The sequence below is a fragment of the Bison bison genome, unplaced genomic scaffold, assembly GCF_000754665.1.
Source record: "Bison bison bison isolate TAMUID 2011002044 unplaced genomic scaffold, Bison_UMD1.0 scf7180017864215, whole genome shotgun sequence".
In the NCBI taxonomy this organism is placed as follows: Eukaryota; Metazoa; Chordata; class Mammalia; order Artiodactyla; family Bovidae; genus Bison; species Bison bison.
Window position 1 is genome coordinate 2,155,655 of NW_011494787.1, and position 19,595 is coordinate 2,175,249.

Below are 19,595 nucleotides of genomic sequence, written 5' to 3' on the forward strand. Positions count from 1 at the left end.
CATACCCATCCTTATTTCCTTCCTGTTTGCCAGGAAAGAAATGCCTTTGAAAGACCAGTTCCTTTAACAGTGTTCCTAATCCTGACCCTTTCTACTCAGAGGACCTTGTTGCATCAGTTATCCCCATCCTCTTCTGTATCTTAAAGCTTGTCTCTCCTGGCTCCTGCCACTCTCCAGTGCTCAGTCCTCTCCCACCCTTTCCTTTCCCTCAGTGCTGCTCCTTTTCGGCTCAAAATGTTCCGTAAGAGTCATCCTTAGTCACTGGTTCTACGTACGCCACTCCTGTTCTTTGCAAGTCCAGCTCCATTGTTCTTTCATTTTATTCCTTCTCCGAAACTGTTCTTGTCTAGATCTCCAGTGATTTCCCCATTGCCAGTAGAAGCGGACCCATTTCTACCTTTGCTCTACCTTTCTGAGGCAGTAGTCATTCTTACTCCTTCACTCCAAGGAAAGTGCTAAGAAATTTTCATTTGTATGCTCAGAGTTCAGGTGTGTTAGTTTGATACTGTGAAGCCTCCTCTTGTTTTGGTATGTACTTTCCCGTTAAAAGAGACTTTATCACTTGGAACAGCTGAGGTCTCCAGTCAGTGTGGTGGGGGTTACTATTCTCATGGTTCTAATTGCCAAATTTGTGGTAACTCTTACAGAACCACATGTTTCTCGCCTCCTCCCTCCCATGTATTTTTATTAAACAGAAGTAAAACAATTTATTAAAACTAGTTTAAAAATAGGGCCTTACTTTGTATTTGTGCATAAATTCTATTACCCAGCTTGCTCAGTTTTTGCTCACTGACCTTGGATTTTGAACGTCATTTTCAGGAAGGTTTGCCTCTATGGATATTGAAGTAACCATACCAAGGGATGAGGCAACTTCCAGTGTCTGAATGGGTCCTGAAACATGAGAAGTGCTCAATATGTACTCGTTGAAACATTAATTCCACGAGCAGCCCTGAGATATGCTGTTCTAACCAGAGAGCTGGAAACAACCCATCTTCTATCCCAGTTGGTTGGCTTGAAAGGCTTAATTGTGAGCAAAATGCTTGCCATTGTAGTCCCTCCAAAACTTTAAAAAGCAGTTATTCTTTTCGTATATTTCCTAAAGAGAGAAAAACAGTATGAATAGTTTGAAAGTCAAATTGAATTCACTTGTTGTTCTTACAACCGGGGAAAAAAATGATCAGTTTCATTTTTCTGAATTAAAAATTCACGTATTTAAATAGTTTGTACTGTGCTCTCCTCTAAGCCCCTCTGCAGTGTTTCTAGAGATGAGAGTCTTCGCTTCTGGCTTATAGGGAAGACTGATGCCCTGAGCAAGTAGGCAGCCTGTGACCATTTGGTTTTAGAATCTAGTTCAAGAGAATGTTGAGCTCCAAAATCACTGCAGATGGTGACTGCAGCCATGAAATCAAAAGACGCTTACTCCTTGGAAGGAAAGTTATGACCAACCTAGACAGCATATTAAAAGCAGAGGCATTACTTTGCCAACGAAGGTCCATCTAATCAAGGCTGTTGTTTTTCCAGTAGTCATGTATGGATGTGAGAGTTGGACCATAAAGAAAGCTGAGCACTGAAGAATTGATGCTTTTGAACTGTGGTTTTGGAGGAAACTCTTGAGAGTTCCTTGGACTGCAAGGAGATCCAACTAGTCCATCCTAAAGGAAATCAGTCCTGAATATTCATTGGAAGGACTGATGCTGAAGCTGAAACTCCAATACTTTGGCTATGTGATGTGAAGAACTGACTCACTGACTCATTGGAAAAGACCCTGATGCTGGGAAAGATTGAAGGCAGGAGGAGAAGAGGATGACAGAAGATGAGACGGCTGAATGGGATCACCAACTCAATGGACATGAGTTTGAGTAAACTCTGGGAGTTGGTGATGGACAGGGAGGCCTGGCATGCTGAGGTCCCTGGGGTCTCAAAGAGTCAGACAAGACTGAACAACTGAACTGAACTCAGGAGAGCATTATGGTTTAGTTGGATTGTAGAATTGCTATTGAAGATATGGCCATGACTCTCAGAGACCAGTGGAAATGTTCTCTTGACCCTGTTTCTTAGTCTGACCTCTGCTCACTGTCAATGTTGGTCTGTGTATTTAAGTTGTCTGTGCTAATGGAAAAACCTGGCTCGTTCTGTCTCTATTGGTGTCTGTAACGAATCATTTATTTCTCAACTCTTTACAGAGGGACCTGTCGGGGCATAAGAACATCGTGGGTTACATTGACTCCAGTATCAATAGTGTGAGTAGCGGTGATGTGTGGGAAGTTCTCATCCTGATGGACTTCTGCAGGGGTAAGTACATGAGCCAGATTGTACGCTTTCATTTCTCTAGGACTTTGATTGTCAAGGGGGTGGGGTCATTGCAGTTAACAGGAACTGTACTCTAATGTATGTTGTTCTGGTTTTAAGGATGGGAAGACAAAGAGGCTGAGAGAGACAGAGCCTCCTGTGACTTCTTGGTTAGTCTTACAATGTCAAAGATCAGTGGCACAAATACTGGTGGATAATACAGAACTCTAATTTTGTTAGGTTTTGGGAGGTTTGGTGCTTGTACGTGAATGTGGATGTATGAGGATGAGAATGAATGTGTTCTTTGTGATGCTTTAAAGCAAATGATGAAGGCACATAATAAAGACCCGACTCCAGATGGACTAAAGAAACAATTCAGCTTCCCTCACTCGTGTGTTCTCTTCTCCACCCACACCACCATCCTTGCATTGGGAGGGAAAGAATCCTTTTTGTGTAATGGAAATGACCCTCCTCTTCTTGCTCCAGTTTGGATTGCCAATAAGGCTCCATTCAAATCATGCTGCTGTTAACAGTAGTTAAGTAGTTGAAAGCTTAGCATTTTGAGCAGTATTTATCTTGGGAAACCCAGGCTGGAGCATGAATGTATTCAGAGTTGACTGTATTTCATACAGCTGTTGTTTGGAGGTTCAGCTTTTTGGGTCTTAGCAGCTGCCACTTACATTCTTGGGTCGCTTTTTCACTGTTTGGTGCCCAGTTTTGTAATCACCCTTGGTTCCACTAACATTGTCCTTGCCTTTCAAGACACTGTCCATAAATTAAATATGTTGCTAATCCTAAAAACATGATGTTAACCAATAATTCCAACCTTTACTGTAACAGCTGTTAGCCTGACTTTATAAAATAGTACCGCATTGTTTCCTCCTGGCCATTCCTTTTTGGACAGTTAAATGTTCACAGATGAGGTAGTAGGAGAATCCAGGGAGCTGGGTAATTTTCTAAGCGAGGTCATCAGTCTTTCAGTCCTAGGGGTTAAGTGTTGATGTAGCATTTCTGCAGGCCAGGCAGCAGGCAGTAAAGCCAGAGAGACCAAGCTGTTCCTAAAGTACAGGCTATCAAACTGTCTTCTTCTTCCTCCTGGGGTCTATTGTGCAATCTGATTCTTACTAAAAGGTACAGCAAGTTGAACCTGTGGCCCCATCTGATGCACAACAGGGACAGTATAACCAGGCAACCAGAGCCAGGACCATGTTGTCAGTTCTGCTGCTAATCTTGAAGACAGAATGAGGGCAGCTCACATCTGAGCTGCTTTATAAAATGAAGAAACTGTTTTGAAGCAGTAGAAAACAGGTCGCAGGCTGGGAATCAAGATACTGGGGTTTAATCCTGGCTCAGCCAGTAATTAGCCGAATCCAGATTGCTCCTCTGTGGACAGCCATTCATTCTCTTGAATAAGTGAAGGGGCTGAATGTTTATTACCTTTCCTCTGCTCTGCACCCCTTTCAGGAGGCCAAGTGGTCAACCTAATGAACCAGCGCCTGCAAACAGGTTTTACAGAAAATGAAGTACTCCAGATATTTTGTGACACCTGTGAAGCTGTCGCCCGCCTGCATCAGTGCAAAACTCCTATTATCCACCGTGACCTGAAGGTAACAGATCACCCTGAAGCTTTCTTACAGAGTATTTTCTACCTGCTCCAGGAGTGGGGTAAATGTTATGAGGGTATGGGAAAAGCGTCAGGCTTGGTACCAAATTATGAGTTGACGTTCTGCTTGGGGAGAGAAAGCGCAGAGAAAAAAATAGCAGAACAGTACAGTATAATAGAGCTTCCCAAGTGGTACTAGTGGTAAAGAACCTGCCTGCCAATGCAGGAGACATAAGAGATGCAAGTTGGGTCCCTGGGTGGGGAAGATCCCCTGGAGGAGGACATGGCAACCCACTTCAGTACTCTTGCCTAGAGAATCCCATGGACAGAGGAGCCTGAGGGGCTATGGTCCATAGCGTGACAAAGAGTCAGACCCAAGTGAAGCAGCTTAGCATGCATGCTCATACAGTTCAATATAGTATCAATTTTATTATTAAGTAGCTTTCAGACGTTCTTTATAATCGCCAAATGCCTGAACACATCTTTGTTGTTTTTCCTAATAAACTCCAAAATTCACTGTTTTAGAGTCATGAAGAGTAGTAATATGCTAATTTAAAGTTTGTAAACAGCAGTGCCTAGTCTTTAAAGTCTATTTTATATTTTGTAAAATCCATTAATTGATAATTTAAACATTTTGTTCTGCTAAGAAAAGACTCTGATGCTGGGAGGGATTGGGGGCAGGAGGAGAAGGGGACGACAGAGGATGAGATGGCTGGATGGCATCACCAACTCGATGCACGTGAGTTTGGGTGAACTCCAGGAGATGGTGATGGACAGGGAGGCCTGGCGTGCTGCAATTCATGGGGTCACAAAGAGCCGGACACGACTGAGCGACTGAACTGAATTACTATTCCCTTGCACTGGACCTTTCAGACTGTAATCACTTGACGACATTTGTTGAATGGAATTGGCACCTGGTCAGGGTTCACTAGCATCTTTGGAGCACTGACTGTGTGCCGTGTACTCTGTAAGACACTGCATGCGCACTGTCTCTTGGGTGAGAGACTTTCTTGTTAACATTTTATGGTCAGTGAAACCTAGGAGCAGAGAGGTTATGTGACTTAACTAAGGTCATATAACTGGGAAGGAGCAGTACCAGAATTTGAATCCAGCTCTTCTGATTCTAAATTGCAATTTCTTTTGATTATACTTATGTTTCGAGAAACATGCTTCATGGCTAACATTTACATCATCATCCCCTCCCATGCTTGTTAAATGTGGGCTGCTGGGTCCCCACTGAATCTTCCAGGCCACAGTGTTTGTGATGGTACCAGGGAAGCCTGGGAGTTTTTATCTTAGGCACCCCAGTTGGTTTTTGTATATTTCAAAGTTTGAGGATCACAATAGCATACTAGCTTTTCTGTTATGAGGATGGTTTTTAGTTTAATTAAGGTATAATTCACATACCATAAAATTTACTCCTTTAGAATGTACATGTTGGTGGGTTTTAGTATATTTACAAGGGTGTGCAACCATTACCGTTGTCTAATTCCAGAAAATTTCATCTCCCCTCACCACCACCCACAAAAGCTTCATCAAAAGTTTCATCACCACCACCCCCAAAAGCCTGTACCCATTAGGGGTCACTTCTTATTCTTCCCTTAGCCCTGCCAACCACCAGTCTACTTTCTGTTGCGTATTCCAGACATTTCACCTAAATGGGCTTGTGTGGTATGTGACCTCTTTCACAAGCAGTGTTTTCCAGGTTCATGTATGTTGTAGCATATGTCAGTACTGCATTCTTCTTGTGACAACATCCCATTGTGCGGACATATCACATTTTGTTAATTCCTCAGTTAGTGGACATCTGAGTTGTTTCTGCTGTAGCTATTGTGACTCAGGCTGTTGTGAACATTCATGTACTAGGTTTCACATGAGCGCATAGTTTCAGTTCTCTTGGGTACACACCTTGGAGAGGAATTGCTGGGTCATATGGATACTCTCAGAGAAGGCAATGGCACCCCACTCCAGTACTCTTGCCTGGGAAATCCCATGGATGGAGGAGCCTGGAAGGCTGCAGTCCATGTGGTCGCTAGGAGTCAGACAGGACTGAAGTGACTTAGCAGTAGCAATGGATACTCTAACTTTTTGAGGAACTGCCAGCCTATTTTCCAAAGGAACTGCACTATTTTACATCCTGCCAGCAACTTACAAGGTTCCAATTTCTTCACACTAGCTCATGATTTTGCCCTGTTTTATTTTTCTGTCCTATTGAGTGCAAAGTCTCCAAATGCCTAAGACAGCCTTCTCCGGTGCACCTCAGCTCACAATCAGCCCCTTTTCTGACAGAACAAGTATACATCCGTGAATATTGTGAGCCTCACATCATACAAAACATAATTCTGTGAGGACAGTGCAGATACAACATGGTCCCTATGCTCATAATGTAAAAGTATTGGTGAGAGCATATAAGTGAAATATTTGGAACTGAAACTTAAAGAAGTGAAATACAAAATCTCTTAGTATGTGGTCAGATAATGAGATCTGGCAGTGGTGATTGGGATCTTCTGGAAATGTTGAATTTTGAAAGACTGGTGGGATATGGGTGGTCACAGAGAGGCTGAAGAGTATTTCAGGCAGAGAGCAGGGCCTAAAGACTGCCGAGGGGAGGGAACAAGAAGGTGTTTGAAGATGAGGAGGTGGGTAAGGGCCTGGTACCTGGCTAGTTACAAAGCAGGCCAGAGTGACTGTAGGCCTTGACACTCCTTTTTTTTTAAATACACTTGATTTACAGTGTTGTGTTAGTTTCAGGTGATGACACTTTTTTCCTAGTTGTTTTAATGTTGAGTGAAATTCTTGGGCCTGTTAGTGTATATTTCAAAATAAGCAATGGTACCAATATTTTCGGAGAAGGCAATGGCACCCCACTCTAGTACTCTTGCCTGGAAAAATCCCATGGACGGAGAAGCCTCGTAGGCTTCCATGGGGTTGCTAAGAGTCGGACATGACTGAGCGACTTCACTTTCGTTTTCACTTTCATGCATTGGAGAAGGAAATGGCAACCCACTCCAGTATTCTTGCCTGGAGAATCCCAGGGATGGGGGAGCCTAGTGGGCAGCCGTCTATGGGGTCACACAGAGTCGGACATGACTGAAGCGACTTAGCAGTAGCAGGAGTACCAACATTTTAGGACCTGATCTTTGTCCCTGCCACTTATCTTGAAGAACAGTTTATGAGGGGCCAAGAAAAGGGTTGGAGAAGTATGGCCTGGCTGTATCAACACTACTTCTGTGACCTGTATGAGCTTGGGTCCCTCCAGAGTCCCATTCCACCCCTCCATGTCAGATGGGGTTCGATTTCCTATGAGAACTCTGGTTCTGTAGCCATGTAACTGGTACCAACCGAGTTGTAAGCTCTGTGAGTAATAAGCATCCTTCATATTTCCAGATGCACAGGATGTATTTCCATCTCCGACTTGTTCTCCTCCTGTTTCCATCCCCGTCTTGCTCTCCTCCCTGTAGTCTTTGACTCCTTTGTGGCTTTTCCCTGACCTCGTGTTCTCCTAGACCCTCAGGCTCCTGGGTTGTTCCTCCCATCACTTGGCCTCAGAGCCTCAGCTTCCTCGTCTGTGCAGCAGAGACAACAGCACCAGCCTTGTTAGGGACTGGATGGGGCTAAAGGAGAACATGCGCATCAATGCGCAGGCACATCCTTGGCTCAGAAAATTCTGAGCAGACACCCAGGGAGGTGAGAGCAAGGAAGAGGCCAAGGGGGCTACAGAGCCTTGTTTTAGAGAGTGCTACTCGTACGTTTTAAACAAAGTCTTCCTTCATTGTCACTTTTCCAACATTTATTGGACTAAACAAGGCCTAAATGATCATCACTTCACACCCATAAATAGCACCTGCCCAATTTCTGTGTGGCCAGCATACTAGTGCCCCGTGGTGCTGCTGTGAGGTGGCGGAGAAGGTTGCCCATGACGGGAACCTGAGGCAGAGTTCAGCATCTTACCTGGGTACACAGTAGGTGGTTGGTCTCAAGCAGCCAGAGCCCAGACTCTTTCCTCACTGCTCTGAGCAGCCTGTGAGATGTCTGAGCAGAGGACCTGGGAGCACACTGGGCTCTGAGGGTGAGGCCGGGCCATAAGTGAGTGGCTGCTTCACTGTCTTCGCAGCCTGCCTTAGGCCCTGGCCCTTGCCCCTCCGTCACCCGTCACTCCAGTCTAGGAGCACAGTAATTGTGTTCAGTCAGTACCGAAGACTACCAGGTATGCCACTGGTTTGCCACTTGTGGTTCGGTAGACTTTGTTTCCTCTTCTCCTTGACCTTGGAAACAAAACGTACACAGGGGCCCCTGTGATTGGTCTAGAGGAGCCCTATTGCTGTTGATTTTAGTCATTGACTCCTACCTGTCTTTTTGTGTTTTTTTTTTTTTTTTAATGCTTTCCCAAACTCCCCAAATCTAGGTGCCATCTGGACGCTTTTGCTGGCCTATTAGATTCTGTTGATTTCTACTGCTGTGTGCTTGGCGGGCAGTCACATCTGCCTGCTGCAGTGCCAGCTTGCTAGGCGGGAGTGAGAAGTCCCCTGGACCTCCTGCTGCCCTGGCTCTGTCATTGCGTCACAAGGCCTCGGCCTCTCTGCGCTCCCTATCATGGCTGGTACCAGCCAGCAAGGTCCTAGCCGTGGCCAGAGCCAAGAAATTCTTTGTTCTCCTCTTGGTCAGAGAACGTGCCCGTGGCTGGTCTCTCTTGTTTCTGTGTGACCCGAGTTACCACATGATAAGGAGGCGCCCTTGGGAATAAGTCCGTGGGACACAGGAAGGAGCACAGACCAGGCCAGCTATGGACGAGGGTGCTGAGCCAGTGCCACCTGTGGGGAACTCAGAAGGCCCCTCTTGCCCTGCCCACCACGTGTGTGGTCTTTCTTTCTTTCTCTTTTTTTGGTCTTTCTTTCAAATTCCGGAGAGGAAATAAGCTGACAGCAGTCCCTGTCCTTAAGCAGCATATGTTCTGAAAAATAACCAAAACAGAAGTTCTAGTCTTTACTGAATGTTTCTCCTCAAATACATTATTTTACGTTTTCATTATTTCCTCCCTTTTTTAAAATTGTCTCTCTGAGGACTGACAGAGGTCTTCATTGCAAATAATAGAATTATGTTCCTGGGAAGGTCACGTAAGTCAGCGCTTTCCTTTTACCAACAGGGAATCCTCTGCTCAGAAAGGCTGTGACCTGCACAGCAAACTCATTGATCAAACCAGAACAAAGGCCAAGGCTTTTGACCCTCAGTGTGGTTTCTGTTTGTTTGGTTTTTGCTATATTTTACCATGCCGTTTGCCCAAGCGTTTAAGAAGGGGGATAAAAGGAATAAGACTTAGTAAGTACATTCTAGGTTGAAAAAGTCATGAATGTCTCCTCATCTGTCAGAAAAGAGGTTTTGGATCTCATGAAGTACAGTAGCATGAAGATTCTTGTCCTATTTTTGAATCACAGGTTGGAAAACCTGCATTCACCTAGTGCTCCACAATTTCTAGTGGTAATAAACTCTGTGGCTGAATGCCTGGATGCTGTTTTGTTTGGGATAATATCAAGATGAAGAGGTCAGAAGGAGGTGGCTTTCTAGACATTTTAGCTGAAGCTCTGAGCAGAGTTCGGGAGTGACAGCTTTAATAATCCTCTCAGGCTGATTGTGGAATAAGGTCAGTAGCTTGAACACTCAACAAGCTTCTAGATGGGAGGTTGTGAGCGAAGGTAACCAGCATTCACCTGACTTCCTAAAGGACCTGGCCAAAAACAAAGTCACCACGCAGGTTCTCTGAAGCTTCTGGAAGCTGGTGTATGAACCTCCAATTGGTTGTCGACTTTCCTCATTGAATCCCTCTCGGCCCTGGTCATCTCACACTTGCAGAGTCGTACCTGCCCTCATCGTCTCCTTTCTGCACATCAGTGCAGCCGGGGAGGGTGCAGTCCCGGCGGTGTGGCAGCCTGAGCCCAAATCTTGCCCCCACAGCCTTGTGACCTCTGCCTGCACTCCGTTCTCCCACGTATCAAGTGGGACAGTGAGGCCTTGGAATAATGTCAGGAAGTACGTGGGGCAGGGTTGGGCCCCACATGTTAAGTGCTACTACTTGCTGACACCATTTTATTACTCTCACCCCCCCATGCCTTCCTCTTCTTGGTTCCACTTAACCTGCGTCTTGCCCTTTCTCCAAGGCCCAGCATTATCTCGTCTCCTCATTCTTGAGAGTGCTAGCCCATAGTGTGTCCGGTCCCACGTTTTTAGTTTCCAATCCCTAGGACTGTGCTGCCCCAGCCACAGAGGCCTGTCTCTGCTTCGGTCTCCTTCAGTCTCCCTACAGGTGCTCTCACCACCGTGCCTTCCTGCTGGCCGGTCTCTAATGAGAATGCTCATCCCCCAGATTGTTCATGGTGGCTCCCCTCACCAGAGTGACCTTTCCTGAATGTGCTGTTTACAGTTTCATCCGTCTTAACTGACATATATTTAACCTGCTGGGGTTTTTTCCCCACAATGTTTATCAGTACCAGGCAAATATACTTTTTTTTTTTTAAATCATCAGCTGGACCCTAAGCTCCAGTCACAGCCTTATTTGTGGAACTTAGAAAAGTACTTGGCACATAATAGGCGGTAGTAGGAGTTCAAATGTATTTCTCTAATAAAGGAATGATCTTACATGTGTCCAGGGAGACTTGCAGTGTGCTTTCATGGTCATTCTCTTCCTTGTTTCATAAGAACAATAATAGAATTATTACCAGCTTTACTTTACAGATAAGAAACCTGCGCAAAGAGGTTTAAAGGTTTATTCAAGGCCAAACATCTAAAATAGTCCCCGAGGTCTTCTGAACCCCAAGTCCAGTGTGGTTGCCACACATTGTGCTCTGTGCTAAGTGTTTTGTTAGTGACGGTGCTGTTGCTGATGGAGGGCAGCAGCCGCCTGAGCTTAGAGGTTGTCACTAACTAGTGTCACAGGTCACAGGGACAGATGGCGAGGGGGCGGAGCTGTGGCTGCTGCCAGGCGATTTCACCTCCGTAATCTCACCTGATCCTCCCCACAGAATTTCACGGTGGCCAAAGCAGGGATTACTTTTCTCATCTGCATCGATAGTTCTTTGATATTTCTCAGGCTTTCACTCCATTGATATCTCTGGTTCTCTTGTCTGTTTTTGAACACACCGTTAATTTCTTCTGGTTTTCCTATGAATATAGTTCTGTACAGTGGTATCTTTGTGGGAAGGAGGAAGGCAGGGTGGGGACCAGGTTAAATGTAGCATAATTCCTGAGTTCTATCAGTCAAACTAACCAGAAATACAAACCAAGTTTTTAAGGTCTGGGTAGAAAACAAAAACAAAGCCTCATTGTGCATCATCTTTATTCTGTCCCTTGCCTACTCAGTTTTCTTCCCTTTCCCAACAGAGATTTTGGTCCCTAGAATGACCTTGTTTGTGTTTTGATATGAGTTGGCTTTTCAATTTTCTAGATTGTATATTCTAGGATTAGAAGTATAGCATCTGATTTGGGAAGGACTACTCATATCCAATGGGAGAAACATGGTTTCACATGATCCCTGTAGGGTGGCAGAGGCCAACAAGGAGGGTTGTTGCTGACAGACAGTGAATAAAGGAGTTAGAGGTCCCTTATGTGTGTAAAGACCAGAGGTGGCAATTTGTCTTCAAAGGGCCAAAGAATAAATATTTGAGGCTTGTCAGCTGTATAGACTCTGTCTCAACTGCTTGACTCTGCTGTTGGAGCAAAACAACAGCCATAGACAAGAGGCCAGGTAACCTATGGGCATTGCTTGGTTTGGCCAGGTCTCACTTTGTCAATCCTTTCTAGCCGGAGCAAGTTTTGTAGATTTTTGTAGGGTGGCCAGGGAATGTTTTCCTGAGGAGTTATGACTTGAGCAAGGCCTTGAAGAATGGCTAGGAGTTGACTAGCAGAGAGGGAGCAATTGAATAAAAAGACAAACTAGTCATTGTAGGAAATGCTTAGGAGACATTGAGCAAATCAGCCTGACTATTGTTTGGACATTTGGTTCCTCATTGACTGGATTCCTATTATAGGGGCATTTCTGAGCTTAAAGAATTAAGAAACCCCTGTCCTTACGCTTGTAGCCAGGACACTGGGTGAGTGTAGTCATCCCTACCAGGTAGGAGGGTGGGAATGGGGGGCTTTGGGTAATTATTCTGCCCCCTGCCCTGGCAGAAAGGCAATTACCTGTCCTTCTCTAGAGTTGGATTGCCTAGGTGCACTTCCTTGCTTAATCACTGTGAGCCTCACTTTCTCTGTATAACGGGGATTATTGTTATATTGTTACTGTAAGGATTGAATGAGATAATCCATGTAAAGTGATGAGACAGTCAGTCAGTAAATAGTAGCTATTCTTTTTAAAACCTCTAAATTCCACTGGAAATATTAGTGTTGCCTTGTTGGAGTTACTTTAGATTCCTGAAGTGAGTATGCGTTCAGGATAGCTTGACTGTTTCACTTTGTGTAAATAGATTAAACTGATGAGCATTATAAAAAGCTGTAGATGGTAGAAATATTTGCCTGATTCAGTCTTGTCTTTGGGGAACAAGTCTCTCCTAAGAATTCTTAACCACAAGAGCATATCCGCCCAAGTTTATGGTCATAGTTCACACTGCCTGAAGGGCTAAAACCCCAAGGTCAAAACTGTAGCGCCTACAATTTTGTGAAGTGATTGTAGGTTATTAGTGCCCCAGGTGCATAAGTAAGTTATTCCTGGAAGAATAATAGACCTAAACTCAGGCCTCTTAAGGCTTCCCACAGACGAATTCTGAGGAGCACGAATCAACAGCAACAGTGGCAGAGCCTCTCACAATAATATATCGTGAGTGACACTCAGTTGGAATAAGGAATAATAAACTGTAGAGTCAGTTTTTAAAGACTTTAGGTATTATATTTATAAAATGCAGACTATAATTTTTATAATCTATAATCCTAGAAAAAGTATAGAAACAGGAGACATCATAGTTGGGAAGATATTTTTAAAAGAACCACTAGTAGTCGGGGCCTGGGTATTTGGTGGCTCCTGTCTTATTTCCGACAGCTTCTCTCTCTCTCTTTCTCTCTCTCTCTCTCTCACACACACACACACACAGTGTGTCATATGTATTTCTCTTTTTCACTTTATTCCATTCAACAAACATTTTCTATTCCAAGCATCAATGTTAGGCATTGGTAGAGAAGATGACAAATATCTGTGCTTGTCCTTAAGGAGCTTCTAGTCTACTCTTACCTTTGTTTTCCAAAGGTGATCAGTCTTTGGAAGGCTGAAGACAAAAGACAATGGAGGCCACGGACTTATTGACCTAACAAGATTTTTTGGCTACCATTTTACTGCCCACACATAGCCAGGTCTGTCCTCCAGCACACCAGTCAGCTCAATTCACCTCTGCCAAAAATTAATGCATCTTGAGTACAGTAGTGCCCATGTTTTGAAATTGTTATATCTTTGGCAGAATCCTTTGACACCAAGAATTTCTCTAGGTTCTGGTCTTTGGAAGCTCCCTCCTACCCAGAACTCCTAACTCACTGCCCAGAGAATACATCTACAAAAATAGAAGGATGGTACTTTCACAGGAGAACTGTGCATTTGCCCACAGGCCTTTAATCACTTTGAGAAATAACTAAAATATAGCAAATATTTATTAATTCAGAAAATCCTTACCTACCATGGTAAACAAATTGATATGTATGTTTAGAAGGTCTAAGTGAAATCACTGATATCAGGAAGAACCAAGTACTGAAGGAATGTAGGGAAAGGGTGACATTTTTCTGAGGACGGCTTCAAGGAAGAAGTGGCATTTGAACTAGAGTGGTTCAGACAGTAAACAATCTGTCTGCAGTGTGGGAGACCCAGGTTCAATCCTTGGGTTGGGAAGATCCCCTGGAGAAGGGGATTGCTACCGACTCCCATATTCTTGCCTGGAGAATCCCATGGACAGAGAAGCTTGGTGGGTTTTTAGTCCTTGGGGTTGCAAAGAGTCGAACATGACTGAGCAACTAACAGTTTCCCTTTCACTTTTGAAAGATGAATGGGATTTTGATAGCTGGGTAAGGAGCTGGTGATCATCGGAAGCATTCTAGACTGAAAAAAAGGCAGGAGAAAAGATATGGTCTTGAAAGTACTGTAGGAGGGCTGTTTCTGCAGAGGTGAGAAGTGTGGCTAGAAATCCAGAAAAATGGAACTCTTGGCTTTCCCACTGTGGTATTTCCTCTTCAGCACTCCGCTCCCTACTCTCATTTTCCCCTGTTACTGTGCATCTCTTTTTATTTCACTTGGAATGACCCTGTTGATATACTTGGAGGAGAATAACTTTCTTATGCATATTGATGAGATTATCAGAAATAAAACCTTTATGTGTAATGTACACCAAATTGTCAAACCAGTATTAAACGATATCTTGGAATGGGCGGTTGCACAATGTTTTTCAGGTTGAGAATATTCTCTTGCATGACCGAGGCCACTATGTCCTGTGTGACTTTGGAAGTGCTACCAACAAATTCCAGAATCCACAAACGGAAGGAGTCAATGCAGTAGAAGATGAGATTAAGAAGTAAGCTTTTCCTCCTTTCTGGGAGTTTTATCCGTTCTCGGATCAACAGTTTTACTTTCAGCTTATGATTGAGAGGGTCAGGGTGAGAAGACAGTGGTGCCAGTCAGTTGTCCCTCATCCCAGAACATCATATTAGCAGTTGGGTTGCTTGATTTTTAGGTGGAGGATAGGGAGGGGATTCACAATCATTGATCAGTGGACTAAAACGAAGGAATTTTATAGCACTTTATCAATGGTCCTGTGGTACATAGATCTTTTGATTTTTATCCCAGAGCCCTTAAAAAGGTTCAGACACCATGGAAGTACTGTGATGTCTTTCAGTGGGATCACAGCAGCTGTGACATTACCAGTCAGTCGGTTATGCTTTTTACTGAACCCTAAATTGCTGTATATTTTTTCCTACTCATAAGGAGCTAACCTGCAATTTAGTGGAATTAATGGTGAGTAGGGCTATTAAAGTCTCTACAGACGTTGAATCACTGACTTACATGAGAAACAGCTTGTTTAGATTTGTTACTCCAGTAAGAACCTGGGCCGTTTTCCCCTGCTGTCCAGAGTGTTAAATTTTTCAGAGGCAGCAGTGCTGACTGTTACTGCCAAGAATCAGCAGTGTAGAGTGCGCCCATACCCTGATCCTTTCCTGCTTCACCCTTGGCAACCCAGCCTGGGGCAGGAGGACTTCTGGTCCAAGGCCTGGTGGGCATCTAAGCCACAGAGCCCTCTGGGCTCTAGAGGCTCAAGCAGCACAAATTGCAGGCTTGGTAACACTAACTCTCACTTTGAAGATTAACTTCTACTTCTCTTTTCTTGAGCCAGAGAAGAGAGAAAAGCTGTTGTCTCAGCCCTATTCCATCAGCAAAGATCCATCCACCTCCGGGCCCACTTCCTGCCTAGCCAGGGCCCATTTTCTATCCTGAGTGTCCCAGCCAGCATCACATCTCTGTGTCGAGCCGCATCTAAGGGGATTACTGTATATTTTAAAAAACAAACCAGCCAAATATAGTGTCAGACAATAAGGATTTATAGGAGACAATTTTGTTATTTAAGGACCCATGGAAAGTTGCTTTTAGGGTTTATTTAAAGCCTTAGTGTCTGCGTCCACCTGCTCTTAGAGTGGGAGGACGGCACTCCGAGGGTGTGGTGTGTGCCAAGGACAACTCTTCATCCCACCTGCACTAACGTCCCGTCCTCTCTTCTCCTGAGTGCTCCCAGGGAACTTGACTGTACTGATACATATATTCTTTAAAAAGTAATTCTGCTATCCCTGGTTTTTAATTATAGCATTGACATATTTAACAAAAAAATGAATCCCTTGATTGTAGGTACACAACGCTGTCCTATCGCGCACCAGAGATGGTCAACCTGTACAGTGGCAAGGTCATCACGACGAAGGCAGACATTTGGGTAGGTGTCAACAAAGCTATCTGCATCTCAAATGTCAGTAGTCTTGGCTGTAAACTCCCCAGCCTAATCCAGACAGTGCTGTAGCCAGAGCGGCCACTGTACCGCATCCCTGTCTACTTACCCCTCAGGGTTATTCTTGCCTCGAGGTGATCAGCCACTGCTTCTTGAAGCCTGTCAAAGACAATGACTTCAGACGTCTGGGAAAGTTATTCAGGTCACCTGCCCATTACTTAGGTGGTCTTCACATGTGTTACTAGTTCTTAAGGGCAGAACCAGCTGAATACTTGTTCTCTTTTGAAGCACAATTGGGTAATGATGGTAGAAATAATGACAGGTAAATGGTGATGTTGGGTTCTAAATTCAAGTTTCAAATAGGTTAATAATGCCTAGTATTTAGATCGGCTAGTAAATATGGATGGTGCCAGTATCTCTCAGTAATCCCATTTTCAGTTATGGTAAATAAACCTCTAGTAGCACTCTGCTTCTCTTATTTTTTCAGGCTCTCGGATGTTTGTTGTATAAATTATGTTACTTCACTTTGCCATTTGGGGAGAGTCAAGTGGCAATTTGTGATGGAAACTTCACAATTCCTGATAACTCTCGATATTCCCAAGACATGCACTGCCTAATTAGTAAGTATTTTAAGGTTCTGGTTTCACATTTTTACTTCTGATCTCTAGAAATGGAATGGAAGATAAAGGGGTTAGATTCCATGAGTGATAAGTTAGATGGAAAAATAAACAAATCAATTGATAATGATTGGTTGCTCAAAGATCATGTAACGGTGTTGAGTTAGAGTTGTGAGTCTTTTTGCCACTTGGTTTCCCACCTGGGCCGGCCACCCAAGCAGAAATCCTTACTGGGCTTTGACCATTGCAGAGCATTGCTCTGTTCTCTTGCAGTCTGTGTGAAAGCTCCGGTACCAAAGGAGTCCAGCTGACTCAGATCAAGTGATAAGAAATTCGTCTTTGCAAAACTGGAAGCAACTCAAATTAAAATGATGGCAATGCATTGGCTGAAGTGAATTCATAATTGAGACTATACCTCAGTGGAACTAGTTTTTCCTCTCATTTAGGTTCATCACTGGATTTCGATAAGAGGCATTTAAATGTTTTAAAAGATTTTAAGATTCCTCACTCTTTTGTACCTTCATAGTAAGCATATGAACTAATGTTCATTAATCAGATGGCAGAGTAAGTAAGCTTTACTCAAACCCTTGTACTGGAATGCTGAAGTAACAAATTTTTATTATATTTTTACTTTGGTCAAGACGTTCAGTATCTACATTTAACAATCACAGACTGTAAATCCTAAATGGGGATGCACTGGAGAAAACAGATGAAGCCAGTGTGAGTGGAGCATCTGACATTTGTGGAAGGCCTACTTGTACCTCATTTAATTCTTAAAACCGTATATAGTAAATATAATTATCCCTATTTACAAACAAGGAAACAGTACCTCAAAAAGGATAGGTATTGTACCCAAGTTAAGATAGTTTTAGCTTCTAAGTGACCACCTGTTCTGTTATACTAGTTTTATCAATTAATCTCTTCTGTTTATTAATACAAAAGTAGGGGCAATATTTGAAGAAACGGAGTATGGTATTTAATGGTTGTTGGATTGCTTTCGGGGGTAAAGCATTATATCTGTGCTAAAATGGCAGCTTTATAAATGAGCTTGGAAAGAAATATGCAAAAAAATGGCCAAATTTGTTGCTAGAATGGTAGTATTTTTTGATAAATTTTTTTTTTTACTTTTGTGCAACAAATTTGTATTAGGAAAAACAACTCTATGAATGTGTATAATATGACATCTTTCCTACACTCTGATCTATTTCACTTTACAAACTATTGGAAGAGCCCATTGTCACCCTCACTCATACATTTCCATCATTCCCCCCCGCATACCCTTTCACTTCCAACACAAGGTTCCCCCGCTTTTCAGTTTCTGTCAGGGGTGTCACCATCCAAGCCTAGATGACTGAAATGTGACGTTTTCTTTGGATCTGGCCAGCAAGAAAAAAAGAGAGTCAGTCATTTCCTAAGTGGTAGCATTAATGCTTTCTCTGAAGTTTCTCCTGTTTTCGTGACATTCTCTCTGTTCTCATCACTGCCACCATAATACATTCCAACCTTGTCAGCTCATGCATGTACTGGTAAACTGGCCAGCCTCTCCCCTCCTTCCATCTGTCCAGCACACCCTCAGATCAGATCAGATCAGATCAGTCGCTCAGTCGTGTCTGACTCTTTGCGACCCCATGAATCGCAGCACGCCAGGCCTCCCTGTCCCTCACCAACTCCCGGAGTTCACTCAGACTCACATCCATCGAGTCAGTGATGCCATCCAGCCATCTCATCCTCTGTCGTCCCCTTCTCCTCCTGCCCCCCATCCCTTCCAGCATCAGAGTCTTTTCCAATGAGTCAACTCTTCGCATGAGGTGGCCAAAGTACTGGAGTTTCAGCTTTAGCATCATTCCTTCCAAAGAAATCCCAGGGCTGATCTCCTTCAGAATGGACTGGTTGGATCTCCTTGCAGTCCAAGGGACTCTTCACTATTAGATTAATCTTATAAAATGCCACCCTATCACGTCCCTATTCAGTTAAACCTCGTGCTTGTCAATGGTCCCGCATATTCTGGCTTCGTTCTCCCCACCTTATTTCCCTTTATTCTCTGATGAGGAAACCTCTGTCCTGTCCTCTTGGCTCATCTTTTCCTTGCAACAAAGTGTTCTCTTGCCTTTCTCCCAGTCCATTTTTTCTCAGACTGTTTTCTTACCTGGAATTCTTTTTTTCTGTGTTTCCCTTGACTCACTAAATTTTTTTCCTGCCTTCAAGGACCAGCTCAGCTCCTGCCTCTTCTGCAAAGCCCTTCACCAGGATGCAGCCTCATCAGTCTTTTCTCAACTTAGTGTCCAAACCATTCATTTGATTACTTAAGCAATACATTGCCTCACATTACTGTTTGTATGTATGTATGTATGTGTGTGTGTGTGTGTGTGTGTGTCTTCTCAATATTTTTTTTTCCCCCGGGGATTTTTCTAGCGTCAGAAAGGGCAGAAGTTTAAAAGACCGGAGACAGACACATGATCTATAGATCACGATAAAAGTAGAGATGTATTGTTATCTTGCAGTTTCTTTTAGATGGGAAACCAGCTAATACCTCCAACAAAAGAATGATAAGTACACTCTTGAAATTTGAGTTTAGGTTATAATTATCAAGAACAATCATTTGTTTAGCTGACAGTATGAAAGAAGGAGGCCAGAATTTCCTAGGAACCAGAAGATGAATGTGTTAACTTCCACATTGAGAACTTGAGTCCCTGTTGTGCAGTGCACAGAACTTGAACTTAAAGTATTTTTGTTACAATTCAAAAGCATTATTTTCTTGCGGATATTTAAAATTTTAGGAAGGTCAGAGCTTCCCTTTCTGAGAGGGGAGGAAGAGGGCTAATTGCACTCTCTGACTTTTCTGAGAAGTAATTTTAAAACAACAGAATTTTGGTAATAGAGAAATTATGCCTCTTAGCTAATGTAATAACTCTTCGGGTATCATTAAACAAATTCATGTCTGTTTATCTTAGGGTACATGTTGGAACCAGACCCTGACAAAAGGCCGGATATTTACCAGGTTTCCTACTTCTCATTTAAACTACTCAAGAAAGAATGCCCAATTCCAAATGTACAGGTATGTGAGAGGTACTTTTTAGGGGAAGTAAACATGATTGAATTGTCCTTTAGTGTTCCTGGGGTAATAGTCAGCTGTTT

The 19,595-nt window shown here is 43.5% G+C and overlaps 1 protein-coding gene across 9 annotated transcripts in view; it reads left to right on the forward strand.

Annotated features, from left to right (window-relative positions):
- The window catches only part of AAK1 (AP2 associated kinase 1), a 164,811-nt gene that overhangs the window by 90,698 nt on the left and 54,518 nt on the right, over nucleotides 1-19,595 (forward strand). For all 9 annotated transcript variants that reach the window (XM_010845305.1, XM_010845309.1, XM_010845308.1 and 6 more), the window contains exons 4-9: nucleotides 2,184-2,292; nucleotides 3,754-3,896; nucleotides 14,306-14,427; nucleotides 15,750-15,831; nucleotides 16,331-16,463; nucleotides 19,412-19,515. In XM_010845305.1, coding sequence (XP_010843607.1) covers nucleotides 2,184-2,292; nucleotides 3,754-3,896; nucleotides 14,306-14,427; nucleotides 15,750-15,831; nucleotides 16,331-16,463; nucleotides 19,412-19,515 — 693 coding nt within the window. The remainder of the gene's footprint in view (nucleotides 1-2,183; nucleotides 2,293-3,753; nucleotides 3,897-14,305; nucleotides 14,428-15,749; nucleotides 15,832-16,330; nucleotides 16,464-19,411; nucleotides 19,516-19,595) is intronic.